The 26,782-nt window shown below is 49.9% G+C and overlaps 1 protein-coding gene across 3 annotated transcripts in view; it reads left to right on the top strand.

Annotated features, from left to right (window-relative positions):
• The first annotated feature begins 231 nt into the window (after positions 1-231).
• Positions 232-26,782, top strand: part of CD81 (CD81 molecule) — a 32,924-nt gene continuing 6,373 nt past the window's right edge. For 2 of the 3 annotated variants that reach the window (XM_015631334.2, XM_015631333.3), the window contains exons 1-4: positions 232-359; positions 10,415-10,529; positions 22,322-22,419; positions 25,327-25,401. In XM_015631334.2, coding sequence (XP_015486820.1) covers positions 294-359; positions 10,415-10,529; positions 22,322-22,419; positions 25,327-25,401 — 354 coding nt within the window. In that variant the 5' untranslated portion in view covers positions 232-293. Of the gene's footprint in view, positions 360-9,995; positions 10,106-10,414; positions 10,530-22,321; positions 22,420-25,326; positions 25,402-26,782 lie in introns of all 3 variants that reach the window. The other variant, XM_015631335.3, reaches the window with a different exon arrangement.

Here is a 26,782-nt window from a genome sequence, read left to right as displayed (position 1 = left end):
AGTTAGGAAAAAATAGGAAATCGGAAAAGTGGGGAAGAAGAAGAAAAAGAAAAAAAAAGAAGACAAGAAGGGAGAAAGCACAAGAAAGGGGAAAACAGTCGAGCCACGGTTTGGGGAAGGCGAGGGGGGCTACATGTGGCAGCCCCCAGCCCTGGGGCGTGTCCCGGGGCGTGTCCGGGGCGTGTCCAGGGCGTGTCCGGGAGGCGTTTCCGGGGCGGGGCTCGGGGGCGGGTTTTCTGCTGCAGCCGCCGCCCCGCTCGAGCAGGCAGCACAGATTTGGGAAAGCCGTCGCCATGGGAGTGGAAGGCTGCACAAAGTGCATCAAATACCTCCTTTTCGTCTTCAACTTCATCTTCTGGGTGAGCGCAGGGGTGCGGGGAGTGGGGGCTGAGCCCCCCAGCCTTTAAATAGGAGGGCTGCAATATGGCTCGTCTGCCTGAGCCTGGGTTTAGCCTCCTTCTTGCCCCCCAGCATTGAGATTTGTTGTCTGGGATGTGCCTTGGGGACTGCATCTTTTTCTTTTTTTTTTTTTGAGGGCAGAGGGGCTGATTATACTTTGCTTTTTTATTTCAGTGCATGCGTATGTATGTAATTGTACGTGTATATCTATTTATGTCTGTTTTTTAAATAGATATGCAGAGAGGGAGGTAGAATCCTAGGATGGTTTGAGGTTGGAGAAGACCTTTCAGATGCTCGCGTCCAGCCGCTGCGGATGTTTATGGGCGGAAAGGCGGGGGGCAGAGCCGGGGGGGCTCCCGCAGCCCCTCTCGCTGTGGGTCTGCGCTGGGGAAAGCGGCGCTCCCCGGCCGGCAGGGAAGGAGGGAGGGATGCAGGGATGCTGCCAGGCGGAGGGAGAGGAGGAGGAGGAGGAGGGGAGGGGAGGGGAGGCGCCGGCCCTGCCGCCCGCCGCAGAGGAGGGGGCGTTCGGCAGATCCGGGCGATCTGGGGCTGGCTCCGCGCCCCCCGCCCCGCAGCTGGCGGCAGAGCCGGGACCGGCCGCCCTGGCCCCGCGCCGGGGAGCGCTGCCCCCGCCGCCCGGGAAGTTATTTTAGGATGCAAATTCTATCCAGGCTGCCTTTCCTGAGAAAGTTTCTCGTGAAATAATCCGTCCAGACGTGCGGCTAATTTAGCAAAAAGCGGCGTATCCCGGTTTCCCTGCAAACCGGGTTTGTCCCGCTTAGAAACAGCCTCCGGCAGCCCGAGGTTGGCTGGCAAGAGTCCCTCTCTCCCTGCTCCTGCGCTCGGGGGCAGCGAGATATGCCCGAGCAGGCTGCTGGTTTCGTGTTTTAAATACTCTGGTTTCCGTTCCACGGAGTGCTTTTTTGTCTTGGCAGTGAGTCCAGCCCCACCCTGCCAGGCAAGGCACCGCTCGGATGCCCCTTCTCCAATGCCCTGTGCCCCTTGTCGGACATCCCGCCCTGCTGTCGAGTATTTCTTGTTTTGGTTTTTTTTCTCAATGCTTGCTTACAGCAGCAAGAGGGGCTGGAGAAGTGGGAAGGGGCCCGATGGCTTCCAGAGCAATCCCTGCTTTGGCACCTGGAGTTGCGCTGCCTGGCTGGAGCCTCTGCCTGCTGGCTCCTCCCTGGGGGTGCCTGGGGCAGCTCTTCGGCGTCCCCATCCTTGGGAGGGGTCGGGCTTAACCCAGTGGGTGCTCACTTGAGGCCTGTTCGCCTTGTTTCTGGGTGTAATACTGACCGGGGGAGATGACAAGCTCTGGTAACAACGGCGTTAATTGACACCTGATGTGTTGCCAGCTGCGTGAATGAAGGACAGTTCTGGGGTGGTTTTTTTTAACCTTTTCCTCCACCCTTAAAATGGCCGGATGGAGGCGGGTACGGTTGTCTGTGAAATGTTCCTTCCGAGTTATCGTGCTTATCCCAGGTTTTTTTTCTTGCTTTCTGCTCCCGATTTCCTGCCATTCTTGTGGAAGAAGCTGCCGGCTGTGCTTGCGAGGGAGGAGGAAGGGTCTCCTGGGTGGCAGGAAGGATGCTGGGGGCTCTGCACTTCTCAGCGAGATCAGTTGTTCACCTCAAAGTCTTGCAAAAGAGCTGATCTTTTATAAATGGGCATTTTTCTTGCAAGAGGAATTGACAGTCTGTATAATTTCCCCGTTGCGACTTTCTGGTGCCTTGCCCTGCCCTTTTGGAGGGTGCTCCCTGTGAGTGGGGGGTAGATCCTTCAGTTCCTCTCCAGGAGAGATGTCTGTGAGCTGGGACCCACTGGCTCCCAGTGCTGGACTTGCTAGTCCCCTCACACTGCCTCCTGTGCAGGCTGGGAGCCTGGACTTCATTAGAACTAACAATGCTTTCTGTGAGGCTGGCCAGCTGAATGGTGGTTGAGTACCAGATCCTGGCATTTACAAGCCCTTTTGTGTTGTTTTTTAAAGTAGTAGTTGAGGGGAATTTTAGGTTTACCACAAAGGCAGGTTAGCTGGGGAGGGATACTGTGGTTAACAGCAAAGCGCGATGGTCCTTTTCACCAGGTGTCATTTTAAGGACAGAATATGGTGCTGGGCACCCTTGCTGCAGGCTGGCTGTGTTGGGAAACCACCTCTGACCGCAGGGAGGTGTGAGACAGGGCACCTGCAGCCCTTTAGTCCTGCCAGCCGGTTGTTAGACAAGGGCTGATGGGCTCCCCGTGTTTATTTGCTTATGATTTGCCTTGTGCGCAGCTGACGCTGGGTGCTATTGATGAAAACAAGCCAGAGGCAGAGCCCAAAGTTTGGCAGGCACCATGCTGTGCTGCACAGGAGCTTGCTCTAGTGCCCAAGAGGAAGAAGGAAGCAATTCTCAGCCTTAGTTATTCTGATAACTTTTTTATGTAGCCCTGCTATCCTGCTGCAGTGTAAATAAACTAACACCCCTCTGGCTTCCTCCCCCTGCCTTCCCCTGGCGGCACAGGGGGAATTTCACAAGACAGCTGTGTCGAGAAAGGAAAAGGTGACCCTGCTGCCAGCTCCTCATTCATTGTATGTTTCAGTTTTATTTTATATTTTGAGGTATTTGGGATTGCTTTTCCTTTGTGCATGCATTCTTGAAGAAGATTCCAAGATTGTGCTTGGTCCAAGGTGGCTCTTGATGGAGCAGTGGATGCTACATGGACCAGATGTACAAACGAGTGCCTGTCCCAGGAGAGAGGGCCCCCACGTGTTTCACAGTGGCACCCACCTACTGAAGTAATAGAGGAGGCCATGGTCAGCACCTGGGGGCTTCACCTGGTTAGCAAAACACAGGGCTGGAAATACAAAAGTTTTTCTGTGCTGCCAAGATCTCCTGAAACCTTGGGGTGTCTGGTGGTGAGTGGATGTTCTGCACTGTGAGAGGGAGCAGTAGCTCTGGGCAGTTTGGCTGGTGTGATGGGCAGCCGGAGCAGGGCTGGGCATCTGGCAGGTGGAGCTGCTTCTCCATCCCATCCCTAGAAGGTGGCTGGGCTTTGACTGCTCTGCTGAATTTTCCAAACCCGATAGCAAAGCTCAGTGTGTGGGGCTGAACTGACCACCGCTGCAAAGAGTCCCTGGGGAGGCCAAAGGAAGCCAGCAAGCTATTTTAAAATATAATTAAACATAACCAAGGAGGAATTGACTTACTTGGAGAAGGATAGCTCAAGCTTATTAGCTAATACAGCCCATGGCAGCTTTCCAGGTTGAGAGCACCACTGGCTGCCCTAGCAGAGAGAAAGGTGTCTAATTAAAAGGAAGAGCTTGCTCCTAATGCCATTTTCCAGGCACTGTCTAACTCTTCTGTGTGTTGAGGGGGTGTCGTACAGTCTGGGTGCAAAGGGAAGGAAGGGCAGCAACAGAGGGAAGGTGGAAGTGAGAGTCTGTCTTGACAGGGGTGGCTGAAAGGGAAGAGGCAGAGGAGCTGCCTGTTTTCTTGTGCAACACCGGAAGATCTGTTAACTGTCCCCTGGAGTCTGCAAAGCCTGCACGGAGCTACCTGGTGTTGGTGATGCGAAGTGACACTGTGGGGAGGTGGCAGCTCTCTGTGGTGGCTGCCCCATGACCCTCCCATGGTGGTGAGGAGGCTGGCTCTGTGCCACTGCTCACAGCTTTAAATGAAGAATGGGAGATGATATGGCTCCTGTACCTCGGAAACACGGGACTAACAAAGTAGCACATCATTTTGTTGGGTTCAGGCGGAGGCTGAGCACTGCTTCAGAAGCGCTGGTGGTAGTGCCTGCCTGGTTGTGCTGCTGGTCTTCCTGGGAATTGCAGAGAGTCTGGCAAGCAGCAAGGACCTCATGCTGGCCCAGCATCTTCTTGCACAGATTTTGTGTGGTATCCTGGGACAACGTACAGGCCAGCAAATTTCCATGTGTGTTTGACCCTGTAGCTACTTAATACCTGTCTTTGAAGGGCAAGGGAAAGGTTTCCTTAGCAGGCTCAGTGCCTACACTCAAGTTATGTTGCTGATGTCTCTCTGGAATGTTTTAGAGCACTCTGTCAAGTGAACACAGTCTTTCCATCACCTGCAAAACCTCTTCTGAAGTCTCTGTATGCAGAAGGTTTCTTGAAGAGATGGGTGCACCCTGACCTATGGGGGTACCCGACTGCACTTAATAGGGGGGCTGCAGCTGAAAGGAGGGAGCGCTGCTGGCTGGAATGGGGATTGCTCTGTTTTCCTCACTTTATTCTCCTATCAGCCACTGTAATACTTATCTTCTGCAAGAGCATTAACAGTGAGAAACACTTTGATCCTGCACTGTGGCTTTCACTGTGCCTTTCACTGTACTAATAAGTAGGGAAAGCAGTTGTATCACTGTTGTAGTTAAATGCTTATGTATGGGCCAAATTGATTTTAAAGCAATATCTCAAATTGTTTTCTTCTCTGCTGAGGGCAGTTAAACCCTGGGAAGTGCTACTTCTGTCTGCAGCAGGGATCAGGCTGGGGCAGGCTGGGAGCAGCCTGTGGGCACGGTGCTCCCCATCATAGGATTTTGGTGCTGGATTCCCGTTCTCCTCCCATCCATCAAGCTTTATTTGGCCTCTGGCATGCTGCTCCTCTGGGACTGTTCCTCTGGAGCTTGTTTTGAAAAGCTCTGCAGTGTTGTAGGGCTGGTAACTATAGGCACCAGTGGAGAATTTGCTCTGGCTGGCAGCTCTATTAATAGCCGTGCTGGAAGGTGTGCTGCTGGGAGCAGAGCAGGGCTGCAGGCTGCTCTCCTCCTCCTCCTGCCTGCAGGGCTTGGTGCTCTTCCCAAGTGCCTTTCCTGCAATTCCTGGGCAGGCCTTGCCTGCAAACTTTCAGGCTGACCTTTAGTGGCAGTGGAGCAGCATGGATGTGGAAGGCAGCAGAAGTGCATTGCTTGTGCTGTCACAGGGTCCTATCTGCTGCTCCTGCATGTGAGTGCCCCTGCCGGGATAACCTTTTGTTGTGTGCCTGTCAAACTGCAACTCTGTGTCTTATTGAAGTCCTTTCCCCTGCTTACAGCCTCCCAAGGGGCTCCAGGGCATCCCACAGCCCACTGACATGCAGCACAGCAGTGACCTCTAGCACATCTCACCTTGAAATTTCAAGTGACTTTTTGGTGTGAAGACTTGACATTGTAGCATGGAAATGGTCTCAGCATTGAACCCAAGTTCCCAGGTTCCTGGACCACCATTCACCTGTCAGCCCTTTGCTGCACCCCAGGCCCTTTCAGCAGTTCCATGAGGTGCAGCTGTTGCAGTGGAAAAGAAATTATTTTTCTGCTTTCCAGGAGGCCAGGTGCAGGCTGTGGGAAGGTGTGGTGCTACCTGGGCACATTCCATGTGTCCCTCTTTTGCCTGCCTCTGTCCTCAGGCTGGTAGTGCAGGACCTGTAATGTGCTAGCACAGATCTTGCGAGGGCTTGTACTGCCCTTCCAAAGGTAGTTTCCATCAAGTGATGAGTCTCTATCTCCCTGCTTTTTCTCTACTCATGCCGTTTCACCTAGAGACCCACAGATTACCTGGAAGCAAAGCATTCAACCCCAAATTAGCAGTTCATTGCTGGCCGAATGAAGGGCTTCTTGCATGGGAAGGTATTTCGATCTTGGCTAGCCACTTTGCTTTTCTGCATCCTGGTTCCCCACACCTGAAAGGAAGAGGATTCATTGTTACTCCATCTCAGCTGCTTTGCAGGTTGTGCTGGAGAGGAGCCATGGGGAGCCCTGGTTGGGCTTCTGGGGTGGGGTCTGGGTGCTGCCCTCACCAAGGGCTCTTCTTCCAGGTGGTGTAAGGGAAATTGCAGACCTCTGCAGCATGAGAAAAATCTACAGTTATCTCTGTTAAAAATCTCCAGTCATCTACCTTAATCATAAACCAGCTCAAATTCATTAAGCTTTCCTGGCAGCATCCTGCTTCTTGTTAGTAGCTGTGGTATTTCCCAGGCATCGTGGCATGTGTTCTGCTGGCAGCATTTTTCCAGCAAGGGGAGAGCCTCTCCCGGCCCTTGGGCTCTCACAGGTTGGGAAGCACGACCTGGAGGCAGGACCAGCTGTGGCAGTGGGAAGTGGCACTGCTAAAATAGAGCATGGTGAAACTGCTGGCAGCTCCACTTCCCTCCTTCGCTGACTTGAGCCACAGGATGTCTGCCTGCTTTGCTTTGGCATGCCCGGCAAGCTGCCCCATAGCCAGAACTTCTTTCTTCTCCTCCTCCCTTCCAGGAACTCTGTTTCAGAGAAAGGTGGAGGGAAGGGAGCAGGAGGAAAAAGACTGGGGGCAGTGGAAGGGACTGGGGAGGTGATGCACATCCTGGCATATGTGAGTTTTGAGGAGCAACAGGTTAAGGTGGGGGCAGCTCAGAAGTGGGGTACATGACCTTAAAAGGGGAAGGGGGTCATTCCTTGCACCCTAAATTCATAAGAATGTCTTGTGGACAGGAGTGACTAAGCTGTGAAAAATGGGTTTGTTCTGTTGCCCCACATCTGGGTCTGGAAATTTTAGAGTGAACAGCATGTCCATTGGTGAGGCTCTGTCTGGGAAGGAGCCTCACTATGTGCACCATGGATTGGGCAGCAAACCAGGACTGCACACCTGCTTTCATCATAGTGCTCATCTGGTGTTACCTTCTCATGTGGGATGCCATCCCATCACCTCTTGGGGACACAGGGTCTGCCTTTTCCTGCCCCTAGGCAGCATTCAATGGGAACCTTCCCCGCTGTGTCAAGCAGGAACAGCATTCCTGAAAAAGCAAGTCTTGAGCAGGCAGGATCCAGCTGGAAAAGTCTAGCTGTCTGTGGAAGAAGCAATAAATCTCTGGAAGCTGGAAAATAGCAGTAAAGAGGAAACGTCAGAGCCTGCAGCACCACCTCTGCTGTGCCAGGAAGCCGCTCAGGGCGTGAGCTCTGGGGCCAGCCCCGTCCTGGGGAGCACCACTGATGTGCCTTCTGTGAGTGCCATGGTGCTGGCAGCAGAACAGCAGGCTGGGCAGCTCAGCTTTTGGAAAGCAGGTCAAAGTCCAACAAACTGCTGGCATTGCTGAAGTTGCAGCTTTCAGATTATTGCAGTCCCCAAAAATTTAAATGGAGAGCTGTGCTGGGCACTCGGAGTGTAGCACAAGTGATGGCCCCAGGCTCTGCAGCACTGCTGTCTGACAAGCTGGGAACACAAGGATCAGTGGGATAACCTGTGTGAGATTAGAGATATCCACAGCTGAAGAAACCAGTGATATGTATGAGGATGTGCAGCCTAGAGATGAGCATGACGCTGCCATCAGTGGCTGGAGCTCTTCAGGCTCTCGTGTTGGCAAACAGCAGTTGTAGGATGGAAGGGGGAGAAAATATCAAGCTTTTATCTGGAACAAGTTGTTCTATTAAAAATGAGATTATCCCAAGAAAGGTACAGCGGAAGGCACAGTTACTGTGGCAAGTTGACAATGTTTTCTCCCTCTTGTTTTCTTTGCTCTTGGAAGAAAGAGCTTTAATTCTGCTTTGGGCTTCTTGGTGGTGGGAGGATGTATGGTTTTCATGGAAAAAGTTACTCATTGTAGCTCAAACCCTGTTTTCATTAGTAAGTGAATGTCATTTTCTCTTAAGAAATCCAGCTGCTATTGGATTAAAGCTTCCATTCAGAGGTCTTCCATGCTCTGTTAAAAATGCAAATGGAGTCAGGCGGTGTGGGAGGGATATGTGATGTTCCTGGGGTGCATTCAGGATGAAACCAGGAACATTTGGAGTTGGTTCAGCTGGCTGTTTTAGGCAGACCTCACTGCTGGGGTGGGTTTGGTGCATTAGAAGAGGCTCCATGCCTCTAGCTGATGTTCCCAAATTATTAAAAAATATCTTGAGGACCACTTGCAATCTGCTTTCAGTTCTGGCAGGCATTTTAAGGCAAATTTGGTTGGGAAGGAGCTGCTGGTGGCAGCCACGGGTGGCAGGGCATGCTGGGGTGGCACTGCTGAGTGTGGAGCATGTCAGGGCATAGCAATGTGTCTTTGCAGGGAGAAAACCAAAACAAAAAAGGCTGCAGCCTTTTTTCTTTACCTCTTCCAGCCAGCACAGAAATCCAGACCTTCCTCGGGATCACTTCTCTCCTAGCAGCTACCACCAAGAGAGCTTTACTTCGAGCGGCATGGATTATTTTGGGGACATATTCTTTCCTCTGAGAGTAAAAACACAAACTTTGTTATGCCCTCAGACAATGAACGAGCCACGCCAGGCTGAATTTGGGTAACTTTGTGTGAAGCCACAACCTGCCTTATTTGGAGCTGGACTTGAGCACAGACTGGCTTTCGTGACTTTTCTCCATAGCCAGTGTTTGGAGAACCTCAGGCTGGCCCCAGTGCAGGAGGGATGAGGGACTGTGCCAGCGGGGAAGTTGTACTGGTTCCTGTGGCAGAAGTGTTAAAATCCGATTACTTTGGTGGCGGACTGGGGAAAAGGAAAGATTTCCCTTCCTCTCCTGGAGCTGGTGGGGATTTTCTCCCTCTGATAGTGGAAAAGCCCTGAGAGCAGTTTGCCCTGTGAGTTTGGAAATGGTGTGGGTTTGCCCCAGCTTCAGTGGCAGTCCTGGAAAAATCTTGTGGCTGGGATTTGTAGAAATGAGCAAGGAGGAAACCACTATCTGAGCTCCCAAGGGGTAAAGCCAGGCTCCCATCGACAGCCTGTCTTGCAGATCCCAGTCCTCCTGTGTTCCCTGTTGTGCTTGTACAACTGGAGACCTTGCACCTTTACTGAAAAAGCCATGCTTTTTAAGAAATTTTTATGTGACTTTCTATAACAGCTACCCTGTAGCTGACCTGATTCAGACTCTTTTAGAAAAGCATGTTTCCACTTCTATACTCTTTGATAGTTTTCTTCTCTTTTTTAAGATGAATGGCTTCAAGGACTTAGGATGCTCAAAATTAAATTGGCATTTGAATGGGTGATTTCAACATTTCACAGGAATGATATTTGAATTCTTAAAGGTTTGGGTTTTTTCCCAGATGTTGATATTTTTTCCCTCTCTCTCATACTTTTTAAGTGGAAGGGGGGTGTCACAGAGGATGCAGTGAGTCCTGCTGAAAAAGCTCTACCTTGAGTTCCTCTCAGTGACACCTTCCCTGCTGTAGTGCCCCATATCTGCTCCCAGCTTCCGTGGCCATTCCCAGCCCCTCCTTGAAAGAGAAAACTGTGAGGAAGTCGGTCATAAAACTTCCTACTGTTTGTACATAAATATCCCAATGTCTGTGTTGATGTCCCATGTGCAGAACATCTCCTCCCACATCTGGAGTGTGTTTTTGTCTTTGCCCTGGTCAGTCCTGCGTGTGCACACGGGGGTGTGGGTGTGCTGCTCTTCTGATGCTCGACAGCGTGGGCAAGGCACCAGTCTCGGCCTGGAGGCCCCAAAAGTAGTGTGGTGATGCGTTGGCCTGACCATAGGGCCTTGCTCTGCTTCAATTCCTGTATTAGGACATTGAGGAAAGCTCTGTGTGCCTGAGGGGACACTAGGTGTGTTCGACTGGAAGCCTGACCGTGGATGGAAAGTAGTGTGCATGCAAAACTTGGGGACAGAGGGGAAAAATGGACAGTTCCCCCACTTTCTGTTTGTGTCACAGGGAAGTGAAACAAGGTGATAACAGCCCACTGGAAAAGGAGTAACTGGGACTGGTCCTATCTTCTGTTGAAAAGCTCTCCTGAAAACCTTAGTGGCACATCTCCTGCTTGGGTAAGGCAGAGCCTTCCACTGAAAATAATAATAAAGCATAATAAATACTTTTTGGGAAAGAAATCTCCTTCAGGAACTGGAAAGGGCTTCGCACATCCCCAGAACGAGGAGTCTTCTGATAAAGCAGGGAAGATCATATGGCTCCAGATCTACGGGGCACAAAGCATGTTGCAGGGTTAGAAAGGATGTTCTCATATATTTGTGGGAAGATGAAAAGCAAGTCTTCTGCTCCTGGCTGAAAACTGCTGGTCTGGCTCCGATGTGGCTGGAACAGTGGATAACCCTTGCTTCCCTCTGTTTTCTCCCCAGCTGGCCGGAGGCATCATCCTGGGAGTGGCCCTGTGGCTCCGCCATGACTCGCAGACAACGAATATCCTGTACCTGCAGCTGGGGGACAAGCAGGCCCCCAACACCTTCTACGTCGGTGAGTAGCTGTGGGGGTGCTGGCATTGCTGCTGTGCCCCAGGGTAGGCTGCCCAAGGGCCGGGCAGAAAGCTCCAGGTGAGCACCAAGGAGATAAAAACACCTCCTGCTGCCCTTGTACTCTCCAAAATATCCCCTGCTGTGCCAGCCAAAGCCTTCCGTAAATGCTGGCTGCGGCCCAAGCGCAGAGTCCAAATCCACATCAGCTAAAAATGCAGAGAGACGTGTTGTGATGTAGTGGGTTTTCTCCAGAGCACATTTGGGAAGAGGGGGGACTTCTTGGAAGCGTGTTTTGTTTCCTATCCAAAGGGCAGTAATAGCAGCCGACAGAGTGCCTGGCAGCAGGGAGCGAAGCTTGGTGCGCGTGTGACTCATGTTCTCCAGGAGGGGCAGGTGGAGCCTCCGCGCACTACGGTTAAGCTTAGCATGATTTTTGTTAACTTGACAGCATGTCCCCTGGTTTTCCCCTGTTCACCAGTGATTCCCCCACAGACAAGGGGGAGCAGTTTGTAGGAGGGGCTGGCTGCCAGTCAGAAGCTGGCTTGGAGCACAAGTTGCCGGGGCTGGGAACATCATCTGATCCATGTCCTGTTCTCACCTGTAGCTAAAATTACTTTCTGGAAAGGGTTTTCCTTTGCATTTCCCTGCTTGCCTATGAAACAGTATACCTGAGCCCTCTCCCTGGCTGTCTCTGGTTACAGAAGATACTCGTGCTGTAAATAGCTGTGGGGTTTTCTCCCTTGCTGTCTCTCTTCTCGTACCTTACACCCTGAACTCTATTTCCAGCATTTCCCCTTAGTAGATCTCATTTTTAAGAACAGAAAAGGGAGCTCACAAGAAGTTAAACTCTCTCCAGTAACCACTTCAAACCTTTCCTTTTGAGGGGCTAAGAACCAATACCCACCTAGTTAACATTTTCTCCCCAAACCTGGGGCAGAACATAGGGCGGAGTCCTTCCCTCCTGCCTGTTGACCATCTTTTACTCTTCCACCCTAATTTTGTCTTTGTCCTCAGCCTTTGTTGTTTAGAAGGCATTGGGGAAGCACTGTGGGTCCCACCACCACACTGACTTTCCAACACCCGTGAGCAGCCCATGATTTGAGGCTGGCTGTCTTTTTAAAGTTATATTCAGCAACAGATTGGCCTGGATTCCTTCTGGCAGCTGTTATTTCCATGCAGTAATAACAGCAGAGCATTTCTTTTAGTTGCTGCCTCTCCCAGCCAGACCTCTGGAGTCTGAAGGCTGGGATTTCTTTTTGCTTCCCCCCCCACCTCTGCTCCCTACCCCCGATTTTTCCTCTCCTGCAACTGATACTCCCTCCTTTTTTTTCTCTGGCATGCAATATACACATGCACACAATGTTCCTGCATTTGGGAACGGGAAACTCTTTGGGCTTGGCCTCCAGAGCTCTGTTGTTTTGTTTTTTTTAACTTTGCAAATGACTTTTTGGTGTCTGGCACAGGGTGCTGGTCCCAGGATTTGTCAGGAGGCTTTTATAGGCCAGCCAGGCTTTGCTGTGGCACTGCAGGAGAGGGGGAAGCAATAAACACTGTTGAGGGAGGAAAACTTCCATCATAGGGTGGGTAGTGAGCGAGAAGTGGGAAGTAGGAAAGAAGGGATTTGGTGTCTCCTGGTTTCTTTCTGTGTCCTTTCCCCTACCCCAGAGCTGGAGGTGTTTGTTAAAGACTGTTTTTCCAGGGTGTTTGAGTGTTATGAGAGAGGAAAAATAACAGATTTGAGGGTAATGGCCAAGTGGGAAAAAGAAGCTGTGGGGAACAGCGAAGCTACAGGTACCAGGCATGATACTTCAGGCTGCAGCAGGATGAGAGGGGCAGTCCTTGCCGTTGGCTCCCAGACCTGACCATCACAGCAGCCCTCCAGAGCACAGGCAGCTGTTCCCCTGCTCTCCCTTCCAGCCCCCAGGAAGGAGCTCCTGCGGGCTGGGGTTTCCCACAGGCACTACCCCTCCTCCTGAGCACTCTGGCACTGCATGCACAAATTGCCTTGTGGGCTGGCTTGGGAGGTTATTAAACGGGCCCTTGTTCTTGGGCTTTTCCTCAGCACGGCATGCAAACCATCTGATCCCCTAACCACTTGTTGCAGTCCTGGCTTTTGACACTTCCATTTTGGCTTTGGTTCCAATGCTCCAGCAAATGCTTTAACTGCTTCAGCACTGTAAAGACCAAAAAGTACCAGGGATGGGAATAGCTGGAGCACCTTAGTTCCATGCTTTCATAACCATAAAGGAAAATACTTGTTCTTCATCTGAGCTTGGCTTGTGGTCTGGTAGGCATTTATTTGCTTTATTTGAAGTTCAGAAACGAAAATCCTTCTTGCTCTTGGATAACACTGTGTCTGGAATGCTTTGTCTGTCTGGAGGCTGGGAAGATGTTGGTCACAAGGCTGAGAACATCCTTCAAGATAGCTAGAGGCATTGATAAGTTGGTAACAACTGGCTAAACACTTCTCAGATATTTACTGATCCTACACATAAAGTACCATTGTAAAAAAACAAACAAACAACAAAACTGTGATTCAGGGTGTTATGAGAGCCCAGAGAAGGCTGAGCTGGTCTCTCTCTGCAGATACCAGTACAAATTGGAACAATAAATTAGTGCTGTGGTGTAACCAGTTTTAAGAGCACGTGGGGCTCTTGAAGTGACCCTGGACTTACTACTTTTGCCCTTTCTTTGTGGGATGACAGTGGGAGGAAAAAGCCATGTTCTCCATCCTTCAAAGATTTGGTTATTATATCCTTCAAAGATTTGATGCCTGGAGATGGCTGTTGTGGAAGAAATGCTTTGAGAAGGGCAGGAACAAAAAACCTCAGCCCTTCTTTGCCTTAAATCCACACCCCAGGATTTCCCACTTCCCCCTTGCTGGGCTGCCTGTGTGCTGGGAGCATCACTGGGTGCTGGTTCCTGCTGCTGCCCTTCCTGTGCTTTTCCTCAGGCTGCCCGGCAAGGAATGGAGCACAGCAGCCGGATGGTCTCGGCTTCACTCTCTCCTGCCAAAACCAAAATAGGAAATCTGCCTCCAGCTGCTCACAGCAAGTGACAGGGCAGCACGACCTGTGGCTCTAATTAGCTCGGCCCTGGGAGCGGGGCCAGCCACGATAAAGAGTGCAAAAGCGTCCTGAGCTGGGGTGCAGTTTTCCACGTAGCTTCTGGGGTGAGGAAGGTCTTTGCTTTGCCTCTATCTAGGTTTTGTGTGTCTTACTAGTAAATCCTCTGCTGGGCAGTGTCTCCTCCCTTGCAGCGTGGTGGACACAGGAGAGGAGTGTGAGGTTTTGGACAGGCATACAGTGATGGACTAAACCTGGCCACCAAGGCTGCTGCCACCACTGCCTCTCCCTGTCATCCTGCTGGGTGTCACTGTCCCAACAGAAAGGCAGGAAGGTTTTTTTGGTGGGGGAGTTCCCTAGGTAATGTTTATCCAGCTCCCAAGCCAGTCAGGCAGGTGGGGGCAGTAATGGCTTGGACCAGGGTGGTGAATGTGCCTGCGAGTGCTGCTGAGGCGTGCAAGGGACATCAGCTAATGGGAACACAGGCTTCCTTGTGAGGTGAATCAGACTGTCTTCACCATCCTCCTTGGAACAAATACAATTCAGGATAATAATTTCTGCCCTGGAAACAAGTTCAAGCTGCTTTTCACGCAGACTGGTCTAGAATAAATGGGCCAGAAAGCACAGGGAGGCTTTGAAGTCTTTCTTACAAATGAGTACATATCTGAGTTGAAATGCAGCTGCTTGCAAGCTTTCATGGGTGTCTTGAGGATTTTGGAAGCCCTGTCATGAGATTTTGGGCTCAGGGAAATCTGACCCTTGCAGAGAGTGGCAGTGCATAGGGTAGGGATGGGGACATTTCTCTGAGCTTTCCCCAGCTTTGCCCATTGTCCTTGCAGCACATGAGGATGTCTTGGCCACTCTTGTCATGGGTCCCAGACGTGGCCAGCAGTGCAGAGCCTCCCAGCCTGTCACCCACACAGACTTGTGCTGGGTAAGTGGTTGTGGAGGAGCTATCCCTTGCATCCATAACTTAATTAGCCTTTTTAGATAATTTAGCTTCATTAGCCTTTTCAGGACCGCCTGGGATAAAAAGCAGTGATTTCTGGGAGGTTTCCATTGCAGAGGGGGCTCAGCAGAGCTCCAGTGTGTTGCAAAGGCTCTAGAGATGAGCAGTGCTACAATGGCTGTGAACCCACCATGAGCAATGGGAAGTTCTTGGTTTCTGTTCCCACTCCCATCCTTGCCCCCATCCCTCTGGAAATGTTAGGCATCTTCTAGTGATGGTGCCAACTCCCATACATGGTGGGGTTAGACTCAACAGCGCATCTTTTGCTAGACTTGCTGTGAAAGTGCTAGAGAAGAGTCTGAGGCTCCTGGTCTGTAGGTTCTGTAATAAACACCAGTCAAAAACCACCTTTAGTCTTGGCATGAGTTGCTGCAGGGATCCTTGTGGATGCACACAGCTGGTTCAGGACTGGTTTCTTCTCTCACCCATTTGTGCTCTACTTTGTCAAGGCTCCCTGTGTTGGAGATTTTCCACCAGACACACAAGCTGTGGCCAGGCTTGCGTGCTTGGCAGTGGAAACCAAGGTTTTCATTTGGCCTTGAATCGCACCGAGCAAAATGGATTATTTAAAAAATAATATATGTGGATTTTTAAAAATAGAAGTACATGCATTTTTCTGTCTTGGAAATAAACTTACTTACAGTTAAGGACAATTTAATTATTTAGCCCCTTAAAGGAAAAAAAAACCAAAAAGCTGAGTTTTACTTGTTCTAGATTTTCCTCTAATCACTGTCAGATCAACTCCTTCAATAATACTGGAATTATTTTTAAAATAGCAGTTTTAAGGCAAAACACTTTTTTAGTACTTTCCTTTCTGGCTTACACCATCCATCTGACAGTATAGGGTGGGGTTTTTTTTTGTATTCTTCTTATTACAGAATTCAATTTCTATTAAGAAAACAACATGTTATTTCATTGCATTTCCATTTAATTTCCATTTAATTGTAATTCATTCTACCTTGGTCATGACCAACCCCTGTGCTTCGTTTACTCTTGCAGACTAAAACTGGTTAGGTCTTTAAAAGTGCATTGGTAGCATCAGGTTATTTTGGTTCAGATCTATCCAAGTATAACTAATGTAGTTGTTTTCCTTCGTCCTCTCCCATTGGCTTTGCTGCCCTGGACCTGTGCCAGAGGTGGCTCCTTGCTCTTCAGAGCAAGCAAAGCTGTAGCTTAGACAGTTTTCCTTAGAAAACCTGCACCATGTTTGAAACTTCCTAAACCTCCAAGGGATCCTCCAGTGGGGTTTGTGCTCTTTTGGTGGGTGAGATCCCAGGGCACATAGAAATGCCCAGAAGTGCTGTAGGCTGGGGCAGCAGAGGATGGGCCAGCACATTCCAGCCTGGCTCTCCTGTGCTGTGCCACCATTGTCCATCCCAGTCGTGGAGCTGTGCCATACACTCCCTCCCAGCTTTTGCAGGTGTGGTGAATTTACAAAACTTGAGCCTCCTTCCAGTGTTTCCTGGGTAGGCAAAGGAGAAGAACCCTGACTGTGGGATCTGTGTGGAGTGGATTTGGGTACAAGTGTGTGCACATAAGGACATTCTTTGAGGCTTTCCCCACCACCCCTCTATTTTTCTGACAGGGGTGCTCGTGGTTTCCTGCCTTGTTCTCGCAGATGAGGGCAGCATGTCCAGGCTTTCATCTCCCCGTGAGAGCTCTCCATGCTTTGTGACCCTGTTGCTCCATCTGGAAGTCATTAGCAGCTACAGAGCAGCAATGTTTTCCTTGGGAAAGGGGGTGGAGAGGAATGGAGGGGCTTCCCACTTGTCATCTTCCAGCAAACCATCTCTTTTTCCAGTCCCCCTCTCTCACCCCACTTTGAAGAAAGCACTGCCAGCTCTGCTGGGCCAATTCCACCAGGCAGCTGGACAAAAATGTCTGGGAGACCCTGCTTAGCTGGCTGGCTCACACAGCCATCTTTTTCCTGCCTCAACCCTGCCCTGGAGGGACTTTCCACTCTCTGCCTGTATCTTTCCCCCAAGCTGCCAGGGAGAACATGACAGTCATTTCTTTGGCTACTGGGAAGGGCATTCTTCCACAGTGGGTGGTGTGGGGTAGGAGGGAGTCTCCCTGCCATTGTCTAATGGTCCCACCCTTCCCTGCAGCAGCAGTGGTGATGGGCTCAGTGAAGTTCAGCATCTCCAGGCCAGAAGCAGAAGCAGGGTGGCACTGAAGCCTCCTTCCTTTCCTCTGAGGCTTGGAGAACTCTTGGATGTGCACACTCTCTCTGCAGGAGCCTGTTGGGAGAGTAAACATCTCTCTTTTGTCTATTCTCAGCCCCCTTTTAAAGCCCACCCCAAGGGGAGGGCAGGCACAGCTTGGAGAGCTGTCTGGCCTTCCCAGGAAGCATGGTGTCACGTTGGAGGGGGGGATTGCTTATTTGATTTCTTTTTTGTCTTTTAGAAATATTGCCATGGTGACCTGGGGGCAGTGGCTGGCTTCCATTCATTCTAATGAGTTAAGGAGGCTGGGAGAGGATTGAAATGAGGGGAGAAGTGTCCAGGAATGCCCATGCCTGGAGCTGCACAGCATCTCTGATGGGCATGCTGGGGCATGGCAGGAGAGCTAGCCAGGGCAGGCCTGCTCCCTGCTTGTTCCCTCTTTTATTTGTTTTTTCATCATGTCCTTTTTTTAAGACTGTTTATTTCTTCTTGGTTTCTTTATTTCTCAGCAGGGACAGGACATGGGTTTTACAACCCTGCAGGCAGCAGCTATGCTGCTTTAATGCCAAAGCAAGTATTGACACTGAATACTGCCTTTCTTCTCCCTTCCCTGCTCTCAGAACTGAGCATCCTGCTTCCTACCTGCCCTGCAGGTAAAGGGCCCTCCGTGAAGGCATCATCTGCTTGAGAAGCTAAGCTGGCCTCTTGGTTGTGTTTTTTACCTCTTTCCCACCTAGCATCAAATCAAGAGAAGTGCTCAATTACTTTCAGTTCCCTGGCTCTGATGTTTGGGGGCTTTCCTAAGGCTTTACAAGATCCCTGCAGCCCAAAGCAGCACATGCCCTGGTTGTACTGGGGAAAGAGGGATGGTGTTTGGTCCACTGCTGCCTCTTTCTCTGACCATTATGTCCTGGTCTTGATGCTCTTGAGGGAGGAGATGATACTATGGTTCCTGTGCTCCTGCTTTGAATTCAGATGAGGAGGTGAAGCTAAGAGTGGTTGGTCTCTCTCCTAAAGCTTTCTGCTCTAAGGCTCCATCTCAAAAGGGGATAGAGGACTCCAGGCAGTATTGACACCACTCCTCTGACTTCTCCAACTCCAAGATGCAGGTCCTGAGGCTCACAGCTTGCTTTGGTGTGTGGCTGGTTATGTGTGGCACTTGTAGCAATCTTTCTTGCTGCTGCCTTTTCAGAGCACCGTGCCATAGGGTTAGAAATCACAGTGCAGTGCTGCTCAAGGATGTGGAGGTGCCCTGGTGCCATGAGCAGCTGTACATGTGTTTGCTCACTGTACCTGTTGCTGCAGCTCCAGCTGTTCCAGGGTTAGGTACTGCTGCTGTGTGAGGGGGCAGCATGGCTGTAGGCACTGCAGATTGCAGTTCATACCTCCCTTGTTTTACTTTTTGTTTACAGCAAACAGAGCTGCTTGCTGTAAAACCCCAGAGAAAGCTGCAGTAAAAATGAGCTGGGAAGTGGCATGTGAAAGGCAGATGGAGCCTTGCTCATGCCAAGTTGTGCCAGTTCAGGTGGAGCCCTGAAGGAGCAAATACCATTTTAGTCAAGAGCTGCTCACCCAGGAGAGGATTTTAGGGGTTAATCAGTCTCTGGTGCTTACACAGAGGAGGGGGAGGCTTGTGAGGAATCTCCTCTGACTTTGAGGAGGGTAATGTGCCATTCAGGATGGGGATGGCAGGTGCCTTGCTCACAGACACGGAGCCCAAAACCACACTAGGCGTCATCGTCCCTGTGTGCCAGGAATGAAAGCTAAGATGTGTCAGGCTGCTTTCTGGGAAAAGGGCTTGGCTGTTCCAGTCTGGGCCGTGACTGCTGTGAAATAGTCCCCCAGCCACCTGGCACCCAGTCTGAAAGCGGAGACCCCCCCACCAGCTCCACTCCTTGAGGGGAAGGATGGGTGTGGGAAAACAAACACCATTCAAAGCATGTGGTTGGGCCCTTGGATTGCCTTCCATTGCTTTCTCAGCCTTCAGCGTGCCATTTCTGTGGAGAAACACCGCTGGCATTCCTCGTACAAGATGCTATTGTTGCAGTAAATATTTTGTGCCTGTTTTTAAATAAACTCTGGTGCAGAGTCCTGCTCTGCTGCCTCCCAGGAGAGGCTCTGGCCCTCGGTAACAAAAGGCAACTCCATAACAGCCGCTTGTTTGTGCCTGGGAATGAAGCTGGCCTTTATTCCAAAAACCTTCCAGGGTTATTTTGTGGTTTGTCGAGCTCAGGCCAGTTATCGCTGCCCTCTCCCCTGCCTGGCTGTGCATTCCTGCTGCTCCCACCGCACCGGTCGCATCCGCTGTGCTCCGGTCAGGAAGCTGCACGTGGCACACGTCTTCTTCCCTCCCCTCCTTTCCTCCTTGCTGTTTCCTCACTTGATAGTGATGCTGGCTCTGACGAGGAGCTGGTGAAGTGAGAGCAGGGAGAGAAGCGGGAAGCCAGGGCCTCACTTGACAGTCCAAGGTCTGCACAGCCTGCCTGGGGTGGGAGTTCAGCAGGGCAGGATTGGGTTTGTTTTATTGAAGCTGCCAGAAATCCCAGCAAGAAGCAATTACAGAGGTCACTGGAAAACTTCTCTGAAACAGCAAATGTCTGTGTTTCCTCTTAGTCTTCTCCATCAGTTGAGGGTCTCACTGGACTTTCATTTCCTGGTTTTCAGAGCAAAATTTTCCTAGTCATCTGTATTTTCCTGATAATCTCAGTATCAGAAAAACATATTTTGCAGTGAGAGCAATCATTCACTGGAAAAACCTCCCCAGGGACACTACAATAGAGTCCATATTGCTGGAGGTTTTCAAGATATAATTGGGCAGGGTTCTGCATAATCTCTCCTAAGGTTCCCAGTCTCACAAAAGTTGGACCAGGTGATCCTTTGAGGTCCCTTCAGCCTGGGCTGCTCTATGACTCTGATCTGCTAGCAATATTTGCTCACCCCAGAAGGTGCCTTCAGTGTTTATTTTGAAAAAACTGAGAACAAAACCTTCTGTCTGTGATGACCTGCTTGTTGGGGTCCCAGCATCATGCTGCTTGGTCTTCACATGTGCTGCATCTGCTTGTTACCCATATACTGGGGTGGTTAGGATGAAGAGTGACTTGTCAGACCTGGAAATGACTTGCCTCTAGCACAGCTTTGTCTTCTCTCTACTGTCCTAATGGGAGAAGAAGTCAGAAACTGTTGCACTCAAGGATGAAGAAAGTTGATTTTCTGACTTGTGATGAAACCTGTTGAACTACCCAGTGTTTAAAATATAAAAATCTGCCATGGTTTGGGTTGAAAACCCAAGCCAGCAGCTTCACTGGTACAAGCTGGAGTGGCAAGGGCTGGTTCCTGGCCATTAGCAGCTTCTGGGGACTGTAAGCAGACCATTTTTTGGGACACCACTACTGCTATGTTGTTCTTCATGAGACAGCAGTTATGCAGCGTCTGACAGTCTCCATCAGTCTCTCTGGGGCTTGGCAGGCATCCAGCAGACAGCCTTCATTGTACAGGGTTCATTAATGCCTTCCCACCACCTCCAAGCCCTTTGGGGCCCCTCTGTCCTGCACAGAGCCCAGCCCACTGTTTGCCATGCTGTCTCCCTGCCCAGCTGCTACAGCTGCTCCACCTCTTGTTATCTCCAGCATTTGGGTCAAAAGCACCTCCTTCCACTTCAGGCAGGCCTACAGAACTTAATCTGCTGGCCTGTTCTTCCCAAGAAACTCTCCTGGGAGGTTTATTTTGCCTGTTTCTCCCTTTCTTTGCACACCTTTGCCTAGGGAGGTTTCTCATCCTCACTTTTATGGCTCCTGGGTGCTGCTGAAGCCCCTTCAGAGCACATCAGGAGGTTCACCTCGCACATCCGGCCCCCGTTGCTGACAGTGTTGCCGCAAGGATGTTGGTGTCTCCGGCCACAGCTCCCGTCAGGTTTTGTGAAGAGGGGCTTCCTGCGGGGTCAGCGTGCTCCATTGTGGCACTTCCCCTGCAGCTGCCTTCCTCCCTCCTGCCTAAAAATAGAGTGAGCTCGGTGCTGCTGAGAAACACCGGAGAGTCCCAGTGCCAGAGCCGCTGGGGCGGCGTTTCCGTCACCGCCGCTCGCCAAGTCAGCCCTCACATTGGCGCTTGTGCTTGTGTGAGCTCTGCTTCAAAGAGGGAAGAAACGGGAGCCGAAGTCCAGCCTTTCCCGAGTCTGAAGGATCTGTAAGGGAATGCTGAACAAGTGGAGACTGTTACTGTATATCTGGTGTTTAAGAGAAGGGTTTACTTGACTCTGCTCTCAGTGCATGCCCTTTAGACTTTGCACTTCAATTATCAGAAGATTGTTTAAAAGCTACAGAGATAAGAAAGACCTTAAACATCATGAGCATGTACAAACAGTTTTAATCTGGAGCTCTGTTTATATGTTAGGGCTGTTCTTAAAGGAGAGCTGAAAGTCTGATTAATAACTATAAAATATTTTGCTCATAGCAGAGGAAAGCATTTTATTGAAGGGATGTGTCTCCCAACCACTAGTAAGATTCCCTGTGTTGCTGTTATCTTGGGGATGCCCCATGTTCTTTTATCCTCATCATGATTCTTTTTTTTTCCTTCACTGTCTATTAGAAATAGTGACTGCAGTTCTTACCTGATTTGTAATTTTTTGCACATATCGAATTGATTTTGAATAGGAAATAAGATTCACTTAGACGGTAGTAGAACCATGATACTTGAGACTATTAGTTAACCAAAAATGCACTAAATATAAGGGAGACCAGTGGAAAGCCGTGTCAAATTTAACTGAGCTGGAAGTGTTTGGCTGAGTAATCACCATGGCTTCACCAGTCTCGTGGTTGGTGAGACCATGGTGATTACTCACAGCAGCAGACTTGAGCCTTGAGCTAAGCTCTTGTTTCCTGAATGAATAAACTTTTATCCCTCTGTTTTCTGAACCACTCCCAATGCCTCATTTCAAGCTTTGAACTAGTTATGGTGCAAGCTGTCTGTGCAAATTCAGTAAGTTAAAAGTAAAAAACGTTTTATTCTCTGTGGAAGAACTTATAACAAAAAAAGCACCAGATTTTAAGTGAGATGCTTAAGCAGTACTTTCCCCTTGGTTTTGTGGTTCATCTGCCTTTAAAATGTTAGCCAGATAAATATTTGTATGATGTTTAGTATAAATAAACCATTTGCCTTACTGTTTATTTTACAAGATATGCTAACTAATCATTTTTATCTCTGCTTAAATATTTAAAACGGCATGCCAGGGTAACTCCACACTACAGCTCTGAGGATGCTGTAGAACCCTTGTCTTGTCTCCTACATCCTCTGCCTAGTGCTACTCCAGCGTTTCCTCTCATTTTGGAGGTGATGGAGTTATTAAAGCTCCAGTGTTGGCAGCTTCAAACACATTGAGACCCAGCTCATGTACGTCGTGTTCTACTGTGTCTGCTGCCACCTCTACTCACACCTCCTCAGCCTTAATTCTGCACACCCATAATTATCCTCCCCAGGAGCCAGAATGTCCAGCCAGTCACGAGGGTGCTGCTGGACAAAGCTGTGCAGTAACATGTCCGCCTCTCACTTTGCCTTGCAGGAATCTACATCCTGATCGCAGTCGGAGCTGTCATGATGTTTGTGGGATTCCTGGGATGCTACGGCGCTATTCAGGAGTCTCAGTGTCTTCTGGGAACGGTAGGAAGCACAAAGCTTTGCAAGTCACTTGGTACCCTGATTTCCCTGCTGGATGGCACGTGGCTGTGCTTCCCTTGCTGGGGTCTTTTCCAACAAGCGGGGCTGGGAGGATGTGTGAGCACGTAGGTGGGAACGAGGTGACCTTTGCAAGGAGCAAGGCAATGCTGTGTGGCTGAGGGCATCTCTGCCCAGCCTGTGGAGCTCTGGCTGAGCTGGCAGGCGTGCTGCAATGTCCTTTCTGTACCTGGCTGCAGGGCAGAAGGGGTGAGATCAGCAGGATTCTTAGAGACTCTCTCTCTGTTATATGTGAACCTCCACCTTGCTTTTATCCCCTCATGGTCTGGCTGTCTTACCAAGCACCCACTAAACCCTCTTTCTTACCTGGTGTGCCCTACAGCATCCCTTCTCACTCTGTTTCAAGGGTGCCTGTAGCAATTCTAGTTCTTTTAAGGAATCATCTACTATTTTTATCTGTTTGGACAAGGAAACAGCAAAGACTTTCCATAATTTCTTTGTGAGAACATCTAGGTACATCCTGGAAAATCCATTACTGGAGTGCTACAGGCGTCCTTGATGTGAGGCAGCAGCTCAGAATTCCTGGCACAGGATGAGCTTAATTGGATAAACTGTAGCCACACCAAAAGCCTTCACCTTGGGAGCAAGGGAGACCCATTTATTTAAAGCAAGTTCTCACATGTGGTTCAGTTTAAACTAGATGCATAAAAAGTAAAACTGGAAAGGTAAAACATATTTTTTTAAAATTTTTTTTTATTTTTAATTCAAATTACTTTCCAGCACTTGGCTTCATTGGGCTGAAGGAGTCTTGGTGGCAGTGTAGCAGCTCATGGGTGTGGGCTCAGCTGGGACAGAGGGAAATGGAGCTGCTTTCCCTCACTCTTGCAGATGACTTCACTTCTGGCTGCTGCTGATTCCCAGTAATAAGGGGATGCTTTTCCCCAGTGTTGATAAAGCACTTCTGAATGTAGTGGATGGGAGCTCCAGCAGGAATTTGCAGGCGTTATGGGAATACAGGGAGCCCGCACACAAATCTGACAGGGGTTGTTGGAGCACAGTTTGGCAGCTTTGGATTTTATTTTGTTTAGTTAGTGCAGGTGATTACTGACCCTGAACTACCCCTCACTCCCTCCTGAAGCCTAGAGGATTAGAAGGGCAGATGGTACAACGTACCTGAGGTCCGACAGGGAAACCGGCTGCTCTGGCTGAAATTAGCAGCTCTAGCTGCTGTGCACTGCCCGTGTTTGCTCACACCTTGGCTTGCCAAGAAAAGTCTGGAGATGCCCCATGAAGGCACTTTCTGCTGGCCAAGGCTCCCACTGTGTTCCAAGGACATTTCCAGGAAGCATCCTCACAGTGTTTTAGGGAAGCAGCCATGCTCTGTCCTCCATCTAGCTGAGGGGGTGACTCTGGGCTTACTGCAAAAAGGAAGAGTACCAGGTAGCTCCATGCTGTTAAAATCCTGTGCCAAAGGTGGCATGGAAGCTGAGCAGCAAGACCTAAGGAAGACAGGAGGGAGACACTTGGCATGGAGAAGGCTCTGCTCCCTGGAAAAGGGCTGGGACACAGCCAGCTGCCTGACCCAGAACACCACTATGTTCCCATAGCATCAAACTGCATCTCCTGGTGGTCTGCAGCCAACTTACAGAAGAACTGAATCTGCAGGATGTAGTACCTCCAAATCTGGGATAAATGAACCATCCTTCACTGAAGGGTAATCACTGCAGTAGTGAGCCCTAGAGCTTAACCAGGCTTACAGTGGCATTGCACCCACAGTTTAGCATGATGTGAGTCCCTGAGGGGGATTTGGAACCTAGTCCTTCAAAGGTGTTCCTACAAAATTAGGGATAGATAGATGTTCACATAGGAGTTGAATGTTCAGGGACTGGACAAAGATATTGGAAGTCCTTTCCTACTATCAGGTTAATAGTCTTGTTTCTATTTTGCTGATAACCCTTTACTTCTGCATGTGAGAGCCAGGTCATGGCATCATTCTATAAACTCCTGTTTCCTCTGTTGTTGGAGAAAATGTCCTGAATTTATTTTGAACAGAGACTGTTCAAGAGCCAGAGGCTGTTTTCCTACCCTATACTGTAATTTTGTCTTTCCTTGACTGCATTCACCTCTTTTGCTTCTTGACTTCCATTGCAACTTCTCCCACTTTGGGGCTTTTCCCAGGAAGAAGTCACTGAGTGACGCTGTCACAGAGGTGGTGTTGGCCACATATGGACCATGCCTCTCTGTGCCTTCTCATGTGACCCTAATGTGAGAGTTTACAGCTTCCCACTCCCAGTCCAACTGACCAACCATCACAATGTGTTCCCGCGATCTGAACAAAACGGGGGGGATGGCAGGGAGGACTGCTGGGAGGACTGCTGGAATTGCACAAGCAGGGTGGGACTGTGGGAAAACGTCAGGGTTAGTATTTATGCAAAAAACTGCGGTAGTCTTGCAGGGCTGTGGATGCCAGAGAGCTGGCCATAAATCATACCCTGACACCCCCAGCTCCTCAGCAGCTGAAACGTGCTTTTAACCCTGCACTGGCAATTCCAGTCCTCAGAGCATTTGTGGCAGAGCAGAAACCTTGTCTGGATGGTCCTGCTGGTGCATGAAGCAGAGCAGTGTGTCTCGTGGTACACAGGGCATCTCCATCCCTGCCAGTCCCTTTTTAGGAAAAGTTTTGCTAATCCCCGCTCAACAATCTGGACATGGGGTGATGTGTGATGAGTTACAGGAAAATCTGTTTGGGCTCAGTGCATGTATGAGAGAGAAGATGGTTTGAAGTCAGATGATACCTTGCTCTGATTTGTCAGTGGAAGTGCTGCTCTACACCTCTTCCCACCTAATTGCTGCAGATGTGTTAAGGATCCCTCTCTTGATTTGTCTTTGCAGTTCTTCACTTGCCTGGTGATCCTGTTTGCCTGTGAAGTTGCGGCTGGAATTTGGGGTTTTGTCAACAAAGACCAAGTAAGACTCTAAAACCTGTGTTTGTGGGCCTGGGGGGCTGGGGCAGAACCACAGCAGATCCCAGCGTGAGCTGTTTTGCTCACAAACTTCTCCCAGACTGAGTAATGGGGCTTGGATTAGCGATGTGACCCGGGCAGGCCACCTCTCTCCTCTTGGCCAGGCTGACAACTTTAAATGTGAGCACTTGACAGTAGCAGCTGCCCCTTAGGGTATGTAGTTTGATGTCTCTAATAAAAATAGCCTGTCTCGCTTGGGTCTCCTCCGTGCTGCCATGCTGTCAGTCACAGAGGGAGTCGATTCATGCATGAAGTTGTGAAGGAAAGCCATCTGCACCTCCTCAGTGCCAGGGAACAAAGAGCGAAGCCAGCCGTAGTGCCAACGGGTGGGGATACCAAACAGGGAGAGCCTGCATTAACAGGATTGCTTGGTGCTTCCTGCTCTTCTCCAGTATCATATAACCTGCTTCAGGCCGTTTGTCTGCCACCACTGGGCTTGCTGTGATCCATATGCTGTGCACACATGTGGGGTACAAGTCCTGTATCTGTCCCAGGTTAGGGACAGATCTTATCCCAGATGAAGTTTCCTGGCTGGAGGAGCTGAACTGAAGGGTAGAACTGAAAATTGGAGTTTTTCACCTTCTGTTTCTGCTCACCTTCCCTTCACTATGGTCACATGTGCTCACACACACAGATTTGGTCTCGAAACGCAGATCTGCCCGTGTATGGGACCACAGCTTGCTGCAGCAAGCAGCGGGCTGGGTGCTGATCACGGGCCTCAGGGGTTTGGAGGAGAGAAGGGGACTGTTTGTGCTCAAAGCCAAGGTTAGACTCTCTGGCAGAGTAGGAAATGTGTTTACTTTCCTAAGAGACGTTAGCCAGCTGTGCAGGTAGGTGCTGGCCTGCTCAGCTGTCACATGCATGTGGGCGGTGGCTCAGCCGAATGGGAGCACCCCTGTAGTCATTCAGGAGAGAGCATGACTTCACTGGAATAAACTCTTCTGTGGCTAAACATATTATTATGCAGGCAGGGTGCTGTTTCCTAGCAACTTTAGAGAACTAATTAACCTTTGCAGATGGACTGTGCCTCCTGCAGATGTTAGTTTGTGAATCCTGAAGACTCCAAGATGTGCATCTGCAACTGACAGCAAAAAAAAAGTGAAGGCTGAGTAAGGAGGGACCCTTACTGTCCTATCCTGGGGAGAAAACATTTGGCCATAAATGCCAGAGCATAAAGCTGGGAAATGTAGGATTTCCCAATACAGAAGTGATGACCTCAGCCCTTAAAATTAATTTTGCAGTTTAAAAGGAAGGGTGGCAGTCTGTTGGCATCATCTAGTTTTGCAGCCTTGATGATGAATGGGCTATTTTGAAGTCCCTGCTCA

Source organism: Parus major, chromosome 5, assembly GCF_001522545.3.
Source record: "Parus major isolate Abel chromosome 5, Parus_major1.1, whole genome shotgun sequence".
Lineage (NCBI taxonomy): Eukaryota > Metazoa > Chordata > Aves > Passeriformes > Paridae > Parus > Parus major.
This window is presented reverse-complemented; position numbering and strand designations above follow the sequence as displayed.